Genomic DNA, 14,552 nt, shown 5'->3' on the forward strand with positions numbered 1-14,552 from the left:
TGGATGTACATGATTCCATTCAGCATACGAAAGCTTGCATATATAAGCAAGTGTCTTATTTATAGGCATTACCCCTGCTTCGGAAACGGATTAATCACAACGCCTAAATAAAGCATTCAGGGTAGCATCTAGCCTTATAGCTCTAAAGAATAGGTATGATCTCTCGACCAAAAATATCCAGCTCATCCAAAGTCACTCTTTCCACACCATTCCCCCTTTCCATCCATCTCTACAACACAGCAACATATTTTCAACATGGGGATCATTTCCGGCGCGACAATCATATCCTCTCTCTCCCTCCTCCACATCACCCTCGCATTCTTTTTCATCACCAGCCCGGTGACCATTGCTCAGCAGTCGCTGGTCTTCATTTTGGGTGAATCGATGGGTTTGGTAGGTTTTTCGAGTTCTCCATATCTGCGATGCCATGAGGTATATTCATACATATAATATATACTAACACATCTATACAACAGCCCTACGAGCGTTCCTTCGACCGCCAATCCGCACCGATAGCCTTTCTCGGAATAATATTCCTCTTCCTCGGCATCACAGACCTAGTAGCTATATCCATGCCGGAAGAAGTATCCCAATACCACTGGGGAGTCCAAGGTTTGTCATCCGCCTTCTTCATCCAAGCCGAAACCCAAAACTAACTCTTTCCGCAGCTCCCATCCGATTTTCCTTCTCTGCGGCCATAGCACTCTATTCTTGGCTTTCCTCGTCCGCCTCCCCTATGTTCGCATCTCGCAGCTCTCATCACGCCGGTGGTTGGGGCGAGGGTCTTCAGAATCGTATCGTTTTTACATGGGGATTTATCGAAATGATTGCTTGGTTTTGGGTTTTTGTTACTTTGAGAGAGGAGAGACAGCAGATTGCTCTTAAGAAAGCGCAGAAAAAGGCTGCCGAGGAAGATATGATGTGATGAATTTGATGTGCTCATCTGAGGATAGAATCTTATATGATATTTAACCCACCTAAATATAAGCATAACCTCAATACCAATATCTGTTTGAGGAAATGGTTGAGACATGCATGAATATTATTTGAGAAGAGAGAGGGTTGTGGGAAGATGAGTTATTGTGATGCCTTTCTATATCTCACCGAAGTGATGTTCTACTGTATATTGGAGCCCCTAACATCTATCTGCATCCTCGCCCGTTTTTGATACTTTCCCCTATACTTTCAACAAACCCAGTCCAGTAACCGAGTCCCTCCACCCCTCTACCATACATCCAGCCCACTCTTCCATGAAATTCTCTCCCGCCAAACTTCTCAACTGCTCCCCTGAATCTCCCACCTCCATACTTTCCAACACCCGATCAATCCACCCACTTTCATCCATTCCACTCTTAATCTCCTTCGACTTCTGAACCACTGCCTCCATTACCGATTTTGCGCTTTCCGCCAAAAGCTTGCTCTGGTCTATCTGAGACTTATGAGCCTTAACATCTTTATGCGCAAGGAATTTCGTAGCACTAATGATAACAGATGCAAGGTCATAAGCGGTGTAGAGTGTATGAAGAGTATTCCATAGAGCAGGGGTTACATTCTGCCCTTCTCTGATAAAAGAGAGATGCTGTTCTAGTTTTGCGCATAGACATTTGTTGGAGGTTTCGAGCGAGGCTTGAAAATCTGCAGCTGATGATGCGGTAGGGTCGCAGGCTTTGGTTATGATGGAAGCGAGATTGCTGTATGCTTCAAGTGCTGAGGCTTCAGGGCGTGTTAAGAAGGATTCATCTGAGTTGGTTCTGATCAACTTTTCTTGTTTTTGGAGTTCGGTGGATATCTGAAGAATCTTCTCTCTGAAGGAGGCAAGATTGATGGGAGTGGATGTGACATCAGAGTTTATTGTGGAGATTAATTTCTCGACAAGCAAGTCACCACGGCTTCGGTTGCTCTGGATGGAATTAGCAGGGTGCAGACGGTATTATGATTGCAAACTCACAGATGGACCAGGTGCAAACCGGGTAGACTTTTCAAGTCCTGTTCCCAAAGTAGACTCATAATCAGGGAATGAAGTATAGTCGCTGGAATCAGAGAAAATTTCCAACATCTCTGGGTTTTTAGCTAGTCGTATGTTAGACGTATCTCGACTATATCAAATTGGTAGGGCAGACTTACGAAGAATGCTAAAAACATCCGAAGGCGCATTTTGCTTCAAGAGTCGCGAAATCTTTGTGGTCTCAACGGCAGAAGATACTGCCGATAATGTGTTGGTGATAATTTCAGAAAACTCTTGGAATTGGAATATTGTGTTGTAGCTTCCATGCTCAAATGCTTTCCAGGTGTTATTTGACACTTGGTGACGGCAATTTCCGTACATCTTTCTCTGCTTTTTAAGGTGATCTACAGGCTTGAGATTTTCAGAAGACCCATCTGGGGCAGAAGGGAATGGATGTGGGTGCATAGATGAGATCCTATCCAGTACACTGTACCCTAGAGTATCAAGCTGTATCTGCTTCAAACTCAGGTGGAGGTATGCTTTCATAGCTTGTTGGCCGCAGCCGAGAGAAGAGTATATTCTGACTAGAATGAGTGAGAAATCGGAGTTGGATTTAGACTGTGACCAGCCATATTCGAGACACGCAGCTGCTTGCAAGGCATACGCGATTTGTTTGCCTTTTAGAGATCCATCAGTATCACTGGAGTCTGAAAGAGCGAGTTTAATCAAGCACATTGCTGCCAATGTGCAGAAATCATCGGCAGGATGTCTGTCTGTAGGGAGAAGGGACTTAGAAATCTTCCCGTTGTCATTCATTGCAGATGTGTAAGCGGCAATAGAATCTTTAGAGAGTTGCTCGAGGCAGACTTCACAGTATACCCCGCAAGGATTGGAGCAGTATGTGCAAGTAAATGATCGTTCACTGGTTTTATGTAGAGGGCTTGAACGACGTTCGTGTTCGGAGATACTACTCACGATGAGGTGAGTCAATTTGTGTAAATTAACACATCTCGTCATATCGTTTGCGTTCTCGAACTATATCAGAGGTTAGAATATCATAAGCAGATTGAAATTTCAGTGGGTAGCATACTTCGTTCTTAGTAACCGATAAGGCCGTGAATTGAGAATCCAAATCGTCTTTCTTTGCCTTTTTGCCAAATTGAATTCCATTCCTGAGAATATCGAGTAGCTTGTTTCGCTCCTCTTTCTGTGATAGTTCTACATAAGGTCTGAGATCGCTAAAGGCTGTGGTAGCATCTCCAAATTCTTGCAAATATTTGACGATTGCAGTCACCCGAGGGTAATTTTCTACATCTGATCCCGATGACTCAGTAGCAAATGGAGTAGAAGAACTCTTGAAGGTAAACTCAAGCCATGCTAGAGATGCATTTCTTCTCCATGTTTTGTCAATTCCAGAAGTGGGGTCCAGATGCGCTGCAATTTCTGTCGAGACACTATCAATAGCACTGGTTTTGTAAGTTCTTGTCCTATATCTTGATTTCACAGTACTTACGAGGGGGTTTGCAAAGAAAGAGCAGAGTGTAGGTACGCTTGCCACACGGCCCAATCGGCCATTCTAGCCTCGACGATCTGACCGCGTTCATCCTTTGTGCGGGAACGTTTAAGAAGACCACCAGTTGTGTCAAAAAGCTGTTGCCAGTGCTCAGATGTTTGCATAAGCTCTAATTTATTTCTCCATAATTCCCAATCGCCTTTGGCAACTATTGACTCGGGTCCAAGAGAAGGCTCATTTAGATAATTCAACTGGTCTTCCAATTTGCCATGTGCAGCAGTAATTCGTTGTAAAAGTAACAGCTCCTGCGGTGTATGTATCGCACGGGTCGGAAGAGGCTTTGATTTCTGAAATCACCGGATTGGTTAATATCACTGATTCTGGCCGAGACAAGAATACATACATCTGCTTGTATTGTAGCTGTAGCAAGCTTACTAATCTGTCCATAAGCCAATCGGCCCCATAAAGTTCTCTTTTCAATAGGAAGATCGCTCGAAATCTGGTAACAAGTAAGCAAAACGCTTTAGACGACGCTCCTCGTCCAATACAGTCACTCACAGATCTAAGGAACAAAGAGGAGATGTTCCAGAAAACATATTGGTGTTTACCTGGGAATGTCTTTTCAAGACTGCTTGCAATCTACCAAGCATTTGTTAGTATTCCACAGTGGCATCAGTGGGAGCTTGAAATACCTGCTGAGCATGTTCCCAATCGCGTTCCGACAAACAGGCCTTGAACGATTTCAACCCAGAATCTTCTTGCTTGGGATATGCTTTGACGCTTTGCCATCGCAACTCACCAATCGTCCTGGCCCAGATCGATCCAGCTTCTGGAACGGCATTGACCAAAGCATCATCGTAGAGATCTATATCCTCCTGATCCGTAATGACAACTTTCTTAGCGACCAAATCTTCGAGATGAGGAAGTACGACATCCCTCTCCGATTGAGTAGATGAACGTGATCTAATATAAATCTTGAATGCCTAGAAACTTGCTTAGCTATATTTGTGGGATGGAAGAATTTCTCGGTCACGTGAGAGAGATATTTAGTAGTGATTTTTCACCATTTACACATCACATACCTCTAAATGAGGAGTCCGCTTTTTGGCCAACCTCTTGTCGACTAACTTCAGCGCTTGCTTGAAATTGCCGGCTTCGACAGCATTCCAAATAGGGACATCTTGACGATCATTGAGTAACTTATCAGCCATCATTCGAATGTTACCAGGTATAGACCGAGAAAGGGATATGCCGGATGTGATAGATAAGTAGCTAGTTAAGTATCTCTAAAGTTGTTTGATTAGATATATGCAGCTGTTGTGGCTTGTCATCGAGATGCCGGACTGGAAACAATCAGAGTCTTCAGCAAGTCAATCAATATTGGTGAATATAATTTTTTTAAAGTTGCATCATTGAATTTGACTAGCGAGGAAAGGGAAGAACACCAAATTTGTTAGCTCTCTCTCCTATGCCATCCATTGTCTCATAGATTATATCGACCCACGATGAGAACATGAGTGAAAGTCCAAACAATGTACGAACAAGAATAGGAAGATATGTATCTAGTATGGCGTTTCATTATATGTTTTGTGGTATTGAGTGAAGATTCATATGCTGTTGCATTACATGTCTAGGTAGCTACTAGGTAATTATTACTGGCGCAAGTCTTGAAACCCTGACAGCGATGGGTAGCAGTCGTCGTACATAAGTATTCCGCATACATTGGCTCGTATGCTTTAATAAATCTCTTTCAATCAATGCAGAGTCCATTATGAGCACCAACGAATTGAGCAAACAGTTTTTATTTTGCTGACCAGAATGATACTTTTGGGTTGTAGGATAAGGCCCCCTTGCCAATGACTTTTGTCTCTAATGCCTTCCCTCCCCGCAAAGTTGACACATCACATTTCTATCATACACATTCCGTTTCCTCACGAGGAAAACCACCCCGCTTTCCTTTTGGCTTCCTTTCGTTGCTCGATCTAGAACCATATCAGTATGCGGTTAGCTGGCCACAATAGAAGGATCGATGCATACCCATTGCTTCTTGCAATCTCGATATGCTCTGTCAATCATTAGTCCACACTCCTGATGTATGAGACGTCCAAAAGCTGTAATGAACCTCCAAGAGCCCGTGTATAGTGTGCTGCCATTCCTTGCTGTTTGTTGTTCATTGGGCACTGGGTATCAAGGGTCCACATAAGGCTGATCTACCATCCGGTACTTTCTATCTTCTTCATCCTAGATTCTGGGGACAAGCTTACTGAAAATAGTCCGTACACATGTCTCTATCACCTCCGTTTCGAGCCAAACATTTCAGACTTCTTGAAGCTGCTTCTTGACAAGGGTCAAAGTATTCTCCAGGGCGTTTACTTTGCAGCAAAAATCAGCATCTTGAACCCCTTCGCCACAATTTGAGGGGGATGAGACGGCTTATCAATACCTTTCAAATTTTTGACTCGTCTCTTTATCCCATGGATTATCTGCAGGTTTGTCCGACGCCATAGTGGCCCAGTGATAAATATGATATAGAGATGTTGGTATTGGTAGAATGTGAATCACTTCGTTGGTAAAGACACTGGCCGTAATCCGTTTGGTTTCATCTCATAGACTCTTACTCGAGAAAGTCAAAGCTTCCTGAAGTTTCATCACCTGCCCCTTCGGGAATTCGTCCTAAGCCCGATGTCCGACTCCCGACTCCCGACTCCCGAGACCGTCATTGACACTGTTGCCATTGCCGATACCAATCCCGATCAGCCGAAAAGTCACATGCTAAATAATATTGTGTCTCGTGCTTCCTCCATGTTTCCCACTCATCACTCACCCCTCACCCTCACCCCTCCTCACCACTCACCACTCACCTCTCACCTCTCACCATCTCAAGCCACTTTCCATCCTTATCTATATCTATCAACAGGGATGCGTCATCAACCGAGCCAAGCTCACACATCGGCACTTATTAGCGAGGTAGACCAAAATGACATTGCTCAGTTGGTCTTTCCTGCGTCTTTCTTGAGTCTCATTTGAGTTTCTTACTCAAATGTCAAATGTTTGAACTTGTTTGGACTCACTTGAACTTAGACATCTCCCCTCCACCAGTTCCTCCCCATCGTTTATTATCCAAGTATCTTTTCACCCTTGCTCCATTTTCACTCCAAATTTATACAGACACCAACATAATATGCCTATGCTGTAGCATTTTTCGATAACGAAGCCCACAATGCAATGACCGAAAGAAAAGATCGCTATCAACTCATTGCCACCCACATCACTGAGAATGGATACGGATACGGACTTTTTCAATTGTCAACCCAATGCGTCATTTTGACCACTCCATTAATAGACTCAGCCTACTAGACATGTCAACTCACGATCAACGGCCGAATTTACCGGGAATCCCCCTCAAGGAACCACTTCCTCCACACAAACTATCCTCTTGTTGCCAATATTGTTATCAGGACCGTGCCATTTTCTTGTTGAGCGAAATTGTCGATCACAAGACATTATCATCTCTCCTGGAGAGTCAAACGGTCTTGGGCAATTGCCAACAGTAGCTTGTTAGCTGAAATAAGATTTCTCACTACTTTAGTAGTAGAATATATATGGACCTTGTTTCGATTGAGGAGCTCATTATGTTCGTGTCTAGCATTCGTTACCATGGAAAATGACTTTTCAAATGGACAAACGATACAGGTAGATATTATGTTTCCCGTCGCGAATTCTTCCATTGCAACTCTCCATTGCGACAATCCATTACGACCTTCAATGCGTCTCATTTTCTCTGTTTGCATTATTGTCTCTTGTCTTTTGCCGGATGTTCCAGAACCAACATTATTGACAGATTTTCCTATGTCCGTTAACGGCTCAATGCATCAAGCGAAGCATGCCAAATATAGCCGATAGTGCTAAGAAGTGTTTTGTGTTCCATTTTGGGTCATCATTTCCAGCTGGTCTGATCAACTCGTGATGCATTAGCCCTCCACATCTATCAGTATCCCTCCACTTTTGATTCTATTTGTCTCCATAATTGGTTGCCGTCTTTTGACTTTGGTAATTTGTACTCCAACTGTACATTATCAACTGCTAAATCATACAATTGGTGACGCTCAAGCATGGAACTGGCATACAATTCCCTTGTTCCTGTGGCTGGTTATAACACTGAGGGAACTCACCGATTGGATATTGGGGTCAGGGCAGGATTTGATTACCCCGTTATCTTGTGCCCGTGTTTTATTCGTGTGGTTCCCACTATCCATTTGCAGAAACAGTTTCCATGCAAATGTATCTGAGTTACAGTACCCTGCATTGATGTTCGCATGGTGCAACGCTATTGTTGAGTCGCCTTAGTAGAAGATATCAATTCTGCTGTTTGGGCTAGACCTAGGCACGTCGATCGACCAGTACGAATATTAATCAACGATAAGGAGTATGCTGGAGTGACGATTTCACCCAAGATATCGTGAAACTATCTCCACATTCACCCCCAAGGTCATCTAAGGAGGAAAAACTCTCTTCCAAAGAAGGTGTGGAGGAGCACAGTAAGGGCGGCCAGGATCGAAGCATCGAGGACGTACAAAATTAACGAAGGATTGATAGTAGTGTGAGATGGTGGTTGGTTGACAATCGTGGCATCGATGGATTACCACACAAGACGTAGATTGGGCTTCAATTTTAAGGCTTTGAAAGTTGCTATAGATATAAAAGAGTCGTCCTTCTCGAATCGACCTTTGCAGTAACCTTCTTCATATACCATTAAAACATTCTTCCTTTGGACTATCATACAATTATCAACCCATTCAGCAATTCACTGAATAACTGCACCTCGGATAATTTAATCTGTTAGTATGTCCACATTCCTTACTCTCGTTTCAATGCGCTGTCTACGATGCATGGGTGCGCTTTCTTGCGTCGGCTCTCACTTCTCATCTCTTAAGACTGTTGTCTCAAACCCAGTCGGGCAAGCGATGGGGTTCATTCAACCTCGAATACCGTGGAAGTGTTGAGCCTCGAGCTTCAAACGTGGTATTCGAGCTGGCAATGCATGAAACTCTGACAAATTCATCGTTGTCGCTTCCCCTTAATCTATTTTGAGATTGCCATCAAGTTGAACACCATATATTCCTTTTAAAAGCATCAATTTCATGTGCTGCCCCAGCATACCTTGTCTGACAGTTTATTTAGTATTGAACATAAAATCACGCGCCTTCAATCGTCTTCTCTGCCACCGACCGCATCTCTAAAGTCAAAAGGATCCACATCATAATACCACACGACACCAGTACATCAGTGCTTAAACAAAAAGTTCAACAACTATATTCAACATTAAAACTCATCTATAATTCTCATTTCCAACACAAAAACAGCCCACTACAGCAAAGATGGCCACTATCGACGTAAGCTATCAACCAGGAACTCCTGAGCCAAACTTGTTCCCTAAGGTGGCAAACTACACTTCTTCCAGAGCAACTCAAGACAGCCTCAAAAGATCCTTCGCCAAGTATCTAGCCTCCGAACAAAGTGCACCAGCTGTTGGAAAGCTTTTCAAGCCTGAGAATCATCTTCAATATGAAGAGCCTAGCTATATCCACACAATGGAAGAGATTGGGTACTCTGCCACCTCTGGTGTTTCCCCCGTCGCTGTCTCTGAGCCCTTTCGCCTTTTTAGCGAGGAAGCTGTCAATGTCATGAGGGAAGAGATTTTCGCCAAGGAAGTCCAAGAGAAGTATAGCTATACCTCAGATATCGCACCCAAACAACTCCGTGGCTACGCTCCCGAGTAAGTTCCAATATTACCCCTTGCTATCATTGATTACTCGACTAACATGCCTCTTTACGCAGTCACGGCAAATTCATCTACGAGGCCTGGAAACACCCTGAAACTCTCGCAATAATCTCTAAGATTGCGGGTGTAGATCTTGTTCCTGTTATGGACTATGAAATTGGCCATGTCAACTTGTCTGTCCCAGGAAATAGACGTAACCATGATAGCAGTGCTTTAATAAGCGAGGATGATGAGAAGCCCATTGTTGGCTGGCACAGAGACAGTTATCCATTCGTTTGTGTTCTCATGATGAGCGACACAACAGGAATGGTGGGTGGCGAGACTGCTTTGAGAACTGGCTTTGGTGATATCAAGAAAGTCCGCGGCCCATCAAAGGTAAAGCTGCTGATCGCTTACACCCATTGATGTATATCTACTAACATTGCCTAGGGATGCGCTGTGGTTTTGCAAGGTCGCTACATTGATCACCAAGCACTGCAAGCATTTGGTGGACAAGAGAGAGTCACCATGGTAACCTCCTTCCGTCCACGATCCCCACGTGTCCGTGACGACACCGTCCTCACTACTGTCCGACCCATCTCTAATCTTTCCGATTTGTATGGACAAACGGTCGAATATCAATTGGAGAATGCCGAAGCTCGCATCAGAATCATGCTCAAGGAACTTCGCGATTCCATGAAAGCCGGTGCTACCAACGCCAAAGCCATCAAAAACTTCCTTGATTTCGAAATCAGCCAACTTACTCATCTCAACGGGGAAATCGTCGAGGAATCACTTGTCAAGGCAGGAGAGCTGGGAGAGATCTGCGCTGAAGCTGCGAATCCCAACAAGAAAGCCAGAGCTGAATGAATGATGGACACGGCCAGCTAGACTTTTTATGACTTGACACGAATTTCTTTTGTTTTTATTCCCTCTTTAGCGCCGATCGTTTGAAGGCAGATATTTCGTCTGGATCTTTGATTGAAGTTGAAAATAGCGTGCTGAATGCAGATCAGATAGGCTCTTTTAATCTGGAGCTTGCTCCATAGTCTTGGGCTTCGAATCTTAGGTTCCGTCCCTTTCTTGCTAGTACAATGCAATGGCACTTGTTAACTTTTGATGGTTTGCTTCTTGATTTGATTGTTGGTATTGTTTACTTGATGAATATGCATTGCATGTACCGGAAATCCTTGGGCGGGGTTGTAAATCTATGGTGGGGGATTTCGAGAGATAGATAGGTATTGGATGACCCGATGGTTGGTTGGTCGGATGTGTGCCACGTAGTACCACTTCACAGTTGAAAAAGCTAATGCAATGTTGAGATGAAGTCTGTGGGGGCTTCTCTTGGATGTAGTGAGATGAATGAGGGGATTTATATTTTGATTGTCCTATACGGTCGCTTGGAAAACACGGATTAGATCGAGTCGAGATTTCCGTACTGCAGTAGATCCCGGGCAAAGAGAATAATTTAGCCATTGTTCAAGTAGATATAACTTATAGGCGGTTGTAAACTCCTACAAATTTAAGAACACTATCTATAAGAAGCCCTATCAATGGCTTCAAATACATCCGGTTTTTATATTTAGAATTTTGAGTCTATTGTTAGGTGAATAGAACCGTGAAGTCAATTGATGAATGATTCCTATACGGCAACTAATGTGGGTAGGTTTGGATGACATGTGGTACTAGCATGAAACATCAAGTTTCGAAGTTCGCTCAATACAGGAAAGTACGGCTATCTGCAATTCACTTTGACACGAGATTTACCTATCATGCACGCGATTTGGAATGTACTGTACTGCGCCACAGATGATCCCCAGAGCCACCTTCGAAATATGGACCCGACGCCTCTCGACACTAGTGCACGTGATCGATTACCCCATTACAGTAAATAAGGCTTGAGCTAAGGTTATCTTTGCGGGACGCAATCCATTTTGTGCGAACATCCATTTCACAACACGGCATTGACTTTTCCATTCTCACCTACAGCCTCATCTAGAAGGCACTTTTAAGTGCTCTGAAAGGCAAGGCGCTTCTTTCGAAGAATCTGACAGATATACCAAACTTATTACACTGCTGCCGTGGTTGCCCATACACAACGGCGAGCGATCCTAGCCCTCCTACGATACCGTCGGTACCGAAAATTACCATGAATTCTTCATCCCCCTCTGTTATGTCTAGAACCACGCCAAGTCATGGATCTCGCATGCGCGAAAACACATCCAGGAGTCGGGAGGCTACACCAACCGTTACGAAGGTCGGGGCTCTTATAAAAATCGAGGACGAAGAGCGGGTTCAACATAATGCACAGGTTTGTTGGAAAACAAATTTCCCTGTAGCATACGCTGACATTCTTCCTAGCTTTCTGCGGATAATTTCAGAGACGACCTGGTTTCTATGAGAAAATGCTTAACTTGCTCCATCTGCGACCAACTACTTTACGAACCATGGATTTTACAGTGTGGCCATACATACTGTTATTCTGTGAGTGTAGTCCGAGAATTTGGTTGAATGGATAGAGGTTGACGTGATGATAGTGTCTGTGCCAGTGGTTCATCCCAAATAAGAGAAAAAAGACTTGCCCAGAATGTCGCGCACCAGTAAAACAAATACCAGCTCCAGCCTTCCTTGTAAGAAATTCCTAAAAAAGACATAAACAAGATTAATGCGTATTAATCAGCACTAGATAAAAAATATGGTCGAAATATTCATCCAAAGAGGTCAGCTAATGCCAGACGACGAGACGGTAGAACAGCACAAGGTCAAGAATGCCGAGGAAACTGAGATGGTAGAGAAAGATAAGAATAGCCCCGAAGGATTGTTCAAAGGCACATTCCCACTACGGCATGGGGAATTGTGGCTCGATGAAGTGGATGGGATTATGCGATGTCCCTCCTGTGGGCATGAGCATGAAGGCGGCCCATTGTGCAATCATTGTGGTGCTGAGTTTGACGATATTCATGGCTTCAGCGATATGGATGACGACGGCGATCTTTCGGATTTTGACATTGGTTATGGAGAAAATGCAGAGCATGAGGATATCAGGCTTCAACTTGAGCTTGAGGCCGAATTGTCAAGGGAGATGAGCGATGCTTCAAACGCTGCCCACTTTCGCCATAATCCTTTTGCTTTTGGCCCAAGTCACGTTCTTCATCATTTCCACGCTCATCGGCGTGGTCACCGTGTGGATGATTTAAACGACGACTCAGAAGATCCTACAAATTCCGATACCAGCAATCAGGACAATAGCGATGACGAAGATGCTGGCTCACTGGAAGATTTCATTGCAGATGACGATGAAGATAGCGAGTCTGCTGCTCCTCCACCACGTAGGGCGAGACAGAGAGTGGTCATAATATCAGACGATGAAGATGATGATGACGACGAAGATGATTCCGATGATGAAGGTGGTGCAATTACAAGTCGCCGACGGCCGCGACCTGGCTGGCCCGGCTCCTCGGAAACACCTTCCAGAGCTGTCTCAACCGCAGCGGAGGAGAATGGTAGTACACCCTCTAGATCTATCTTGATTTCAGATGACGACAATGGTAGCAGTGCAAATGGTTCGGAGTTTGGTGACGAGGCGGTCAATTATGAGTCGCGCAGGCTGAGGGCCTCGGGTGGCTGGAGTCCCTTGGATGAAGGAGAGGATGACGATACAAACAGATTGGCGCAGGGTGATTATGGTGATTATACCACAACTGACGATGAAAGAGCCTCGGATGAAAGCGATTCGGATACAATAGGTAATCCAAATTCAGATGCCGAAGAAGAAGAAGATCGGCCTCGGGGCGGGCTTCGGGGAATACTGAATTATGATTATGAGGAAATGGACCCAAATTTTGATGGTTTCTCTTCAAGCGTGGATGGGGATGCCACACCAATCGATTATGCTGGAACTAGCGACGGCGCGTCTAACAATCACGGAAGCGAAAACGAGCATTACGACTATGACACTGATGGAGATCTACCACCTAGCATGGATCGGGATGGTGATACTGAAATGAGTGTGTCCCCTGGTGTATCACGATCCAGTCGAGATGTTAGTGTAGAGAGTAATTTGGGCGGAAATCTCGGCGTTGCAAACGAAGTTACCGGGGATGACGACGACGATGATGATTCAGACAGCTCGATTCGCCCACCCCCACGTCGACAACCGAGAAATAATGCTGGTCATCAACAGTATAATTCAAGAATAAGCATGCTTTTCGCAGAACATCAGAATACTGTTAGGAACGCTCGAAACCCCGATGACATAAATTATTGGGAAGATGAGATCAATAGGAATGTCCGAGAGGAACTGCCCTCTGGGAATCGTCGCAGGACTCAATATCATCATCCCCTAGGCCCATCGGGAGGCAATCATCATCGCACCATGCAACCTCTTGGAATTGATAGAATCAGAACATCTAGAGGCTCTTCGCCACCACGCATCGCACCTACTTATGGTAGAACTGGTCGCTCGCAGAGACAGTAGTCAACATAATTGTAAATAGAACAGACATAATAACGAGGCGTTGGGTAAAACTCTTCTTTCTGGGATCTCAACATTGGCGCCTGCCTGGACTGGACCGGGCGGGGATTGAATGGGAAGGGAGTTTGGGTCAAATACCAGGAATGGAATATACGAGCATATTAGTCTTAAGGGCGTGGCGTTACTTGATCTGAACATCAAGTTAGGTCAAGGGGTATTTATTCGCTGATATGAGCTGTCTACCAATGGCGATTTTGGTTGCCTATGCATACCTACATATACATAGATTACACGTTTAAAAGTAAATCATTACAAGAATATTTATAATCCACGATCAAGCATGTACTTAATACATGGTATATATTTCACAATCATTTATTACTTTTTATACACAATGTATATACAGGTACACACATCTATCCATCCATCCATCCATGCACCCATCCATATATATACGAGAAAAATAAAAGATCTTGTTTCTCCCTCCCATCCCCTGCCCTTCTCTTCACCACCTAGAAATTCTTTGCATTTTCATTTCCACCTATTTCCTTTCTCATCCCATCCCATCTCATCTCCCCGGTCGTTCCTCAACTCCGGTACAATTTTACCCTCTTCTCTTCTCTTCTCTGCTCTTCCCTTCTCTTCCCTATCCATCCCACTATACACACAAACAATGGTATCAAAAACTTCCATATACCCGAATTGCTGAGGAAAAAGAATCAAGAAAAAAAACTTGCAACCGAAAACATGCTAAAGGAAACAAAAGAGGCACAAGAAAATGAAATAAAAATGCTATGATGTACGTATGTATGTATATATGTATGTGTAGACAGATGAATGTGTAAAGGTAAAATGTAAA

The 14,552-nt window shown here is 44.1% G+C and overlaps 5 protein-coding genes across 6 annotated transcripts; 3 read left to right on the plus strand and 2 right to left on the minus strand.

Annotated features, from left to right (window-relative positions):
- Positions 1-11: 11 nt before the first annotated feature.
- BCIN_01g04030 (hypothetical protein) lies at positions 12-1,035 on the plus strand. Its single transcript, XM_001548921.2, has 3 exons — positions 12-393; positions 477-612; positions 669-1,035. The coding sequence occupies exons 1-3, from the start codon at positions 256-258 to the stop codon at positions 923-925; spliced, it is 531 nt and encodes a 176-aa protein (XP_001548971.1). The 5' UTR covers positions 12-255; the 3' UTR covers positions 926-1,035.
- A 27-nt stretch (positions 1,036-1,062) lies between these two features.
- On the minus strand, positions 1,063-4,985 carry BCIN_01g04040 (hypothetical protein). The gene is made up of 9 exons (XM_001548922.2): positions 4,541-4,985; positions 4,151-4,441; positions 4,017-4,097; positions 3,862-3,957; positions 3,459-3,805; positions 3,036-3,411; positions 2,125-2,980; positions 1,949-2,070; positions 1,063-1,900 (listed from the first exon to the last, which is right to left on the minus strand). Exons 1-9 carry the CDS (start codon positions 4,670-4,672, stop codon positions 1,178-1,180), a joined length of 3,024 nt encoding a protein of 1,007 aa, XP_001548972.2. The 5' UTR covers positions 4,673-4,985; the 3' UTR covers positions 1,063-1,177.
- A 56-nt stretch (positions 4,986-5,041) lies between these two features.
- Bccox23 lies at positions 5,042-6,064 on the minus strand. The gene is made up of 4 exons (XM_001548923.2): positions 5,902-6,064; positions 5,723-5,830; positions 5,496-5,523; positions 5,042-5,440 (listed from the first exon to the last, which is right to left on the minus strand). The coding sequence occupies exons 1-4, from the start codon at positions 5,961-5,963 to the stop codon at positions 5,390-5,392; spliced, it is 249 nt and encodes an 82-aa protein (XP_001548973.1). The 5' UTR covers positions 5,964-6,064; the 3' UTR covers positions 5,042-5,389.
- A 1,958-nt stretch (positions 6,065-8,022) lies between these two features.
- On the plus strand, positions 8,023-10,798 carry BCIN_01g04060 (hypothetical protein). Of its 2 annotated transcripts, none has more exons than XM_024690431.1 (4): positions 8,023-8,300; positions 8,640-9,234; positions 9,297-9,615; positions 9,670-10,798. In XM_024690431.1, exons 2-4 carry the CDS (start codon positions 8,837-8,839, stop codon positions 10,087-10,089), a joined length of 1,137 nt encoding a protein of 378 aa, XP_024546200.1. In that variant the 5' UTR covers positions 8,023-8,300; positions 8,640-8,836; the 3' UTR covers positions 10,090-10,798. The 2 variants fall into 2 exon arrangements, with proteins under 2 accessions (XP_024546200.1, XP_024546201.1); XM_024690432.1 differs by having other exon boundaries at positions 8,023-8,296.
- A 289-nt stretch (positions 10,799-11,087) lies between these two features.
- BCIN_01g04070 (hypothetical protein) lies at positions 11,088-14,034 on the plus strand. The gene is made up of 4 exons (XM_024690433.1): positions 11,088-11,530; positions 11,581-11,703; positions 11,757-11,849; positions 11,906-14,034. The coding sequence occupies exons 1-4, from the start codon at positions 11,369-11,371 to the stop codon at positions 13,694-13,696; spliced, it is 2,169 nt and encodes a 722-aa protein (XP_024546202.1). The 5' UTR covers positions 11,088-11,368; the 3' UTR covers positions 13,697-14,034.
- Positions 14,035-14,552: the final 518 nt, after the last annotated feature.

The sequence above is a fragment of the Botrytis cinerea genome, chromosome 1 (assembly GCF_000143535.2).
Source record: "Botrytis cinerea B05.10 chromosome 1, complete sequence".
In the NCBI taxonomy this organism is placed as follows: Eukaryota; Fungi; Ascomycota; class Leotiomycetes; order Helotiales; family Sclerotiniaceae; genus Botrytis; species Botrytis cinerea.

Coding starts and splice junctions, on each gene's coding strand:
- BCIN_01g04060 (XM_024690431.1), top strand. CDS start 8,837: ATGGCCACTATCGACGTAAGCTATCAACCAGGAACTCCTGAGCCAAAC. Junction 9,235..9,296: donor CTCCGTGGCTACGCTCCCGA/GTAAGTTCCAAT, acceptor CTCTTTACGCAG/TCACGGCAAATTCATCTACG. Junction 9,616..9,669: donor AAGTCCGCGGCCCATCAAAG/GTAAAGCTGCTG, acceptor AACATTGCCTAG/GGATGCGCTGTGGTTTTGCA.
- BCIN_01g04030 (XM_001548921.2), top strand. CDS start 256: ATGGGGATCATTTCCGGCGCGACAATCATATCCTCTCTCTCCCTCCTC. Junction 394..476: donor TGGGTGAATCGATGGGTTTG/GTAGGTTTTTCG, acceptor TCTATACAACAG/CCCTACGAGCGTTCCTTCGA. Junction 613..668: donor ATACCACTGGGGAGTCCAAG/GTTTGTCATCCG, acceptor CTCTTTCCGCAG/CTCCCATCCGATTTTCCTTC.
- BCIN_01g04040 (XM_001548922.2), bottom strand. CDS start 4,672: ATGATGGCTGATAAGTTACTCAATGATCGTCAAGATGTCCCTATTTGG. Junction 3,412..3,458: donor CTTTCTTTGCAAACCCCCTC/GTAAGTACTGTG, acceptor TTACAAAACCAG/TGCTATTGATAGTGTCTCGA. Junction 2,071..2,124: donor GGATGTTTTTAGCATTCTTC/GTAAGTCTGCCC, acceptor ACATACGACTAG/CTAAAAACCCAGAGATGTTG.
- Bccox23 (XM_001548923.2), bottom strand. CDS start 5,963: ATGGCGTCGGACAAACCTGCAGATAATCCATGGGATAAAGAGACGAGT. Junction 5,831..5,901: donor ACGAGTCAAAAATTTGAAAG/GTATTGATAAGC, acceptor TTTGCTGCAAAG/TAAACGCCCTGGAGAATACT. Junction 5,441..5,495: donor GAGATTGCAAGAAGCAATGG/GTATGCATCGAT, acceptor ATATGGTTCTAG/ATCGAGCAACGAAAGGAAGC.
- BCIN_01g04070 (XM_024690433.1), top strand. CDS start 11,369: ATGAATTCTTCATCCCCCTCTGTTATGTCTAGAACCACGCCAAGTCAT. Junction 11,531..11,580: donor GGGTTCAACATAATGCACAG/GTTTGTTGGAAA, acceptor CATTCTTCCTAG/CTTTCTGCGGATAATTTCAG. Junction 11,850..11,905: donor TACCAGCTCCAGCCTTCCTT/GTAAGAAATTCC, acceptor AATCAGCACTAG/ATAAAAAATATGGTCGAAAT.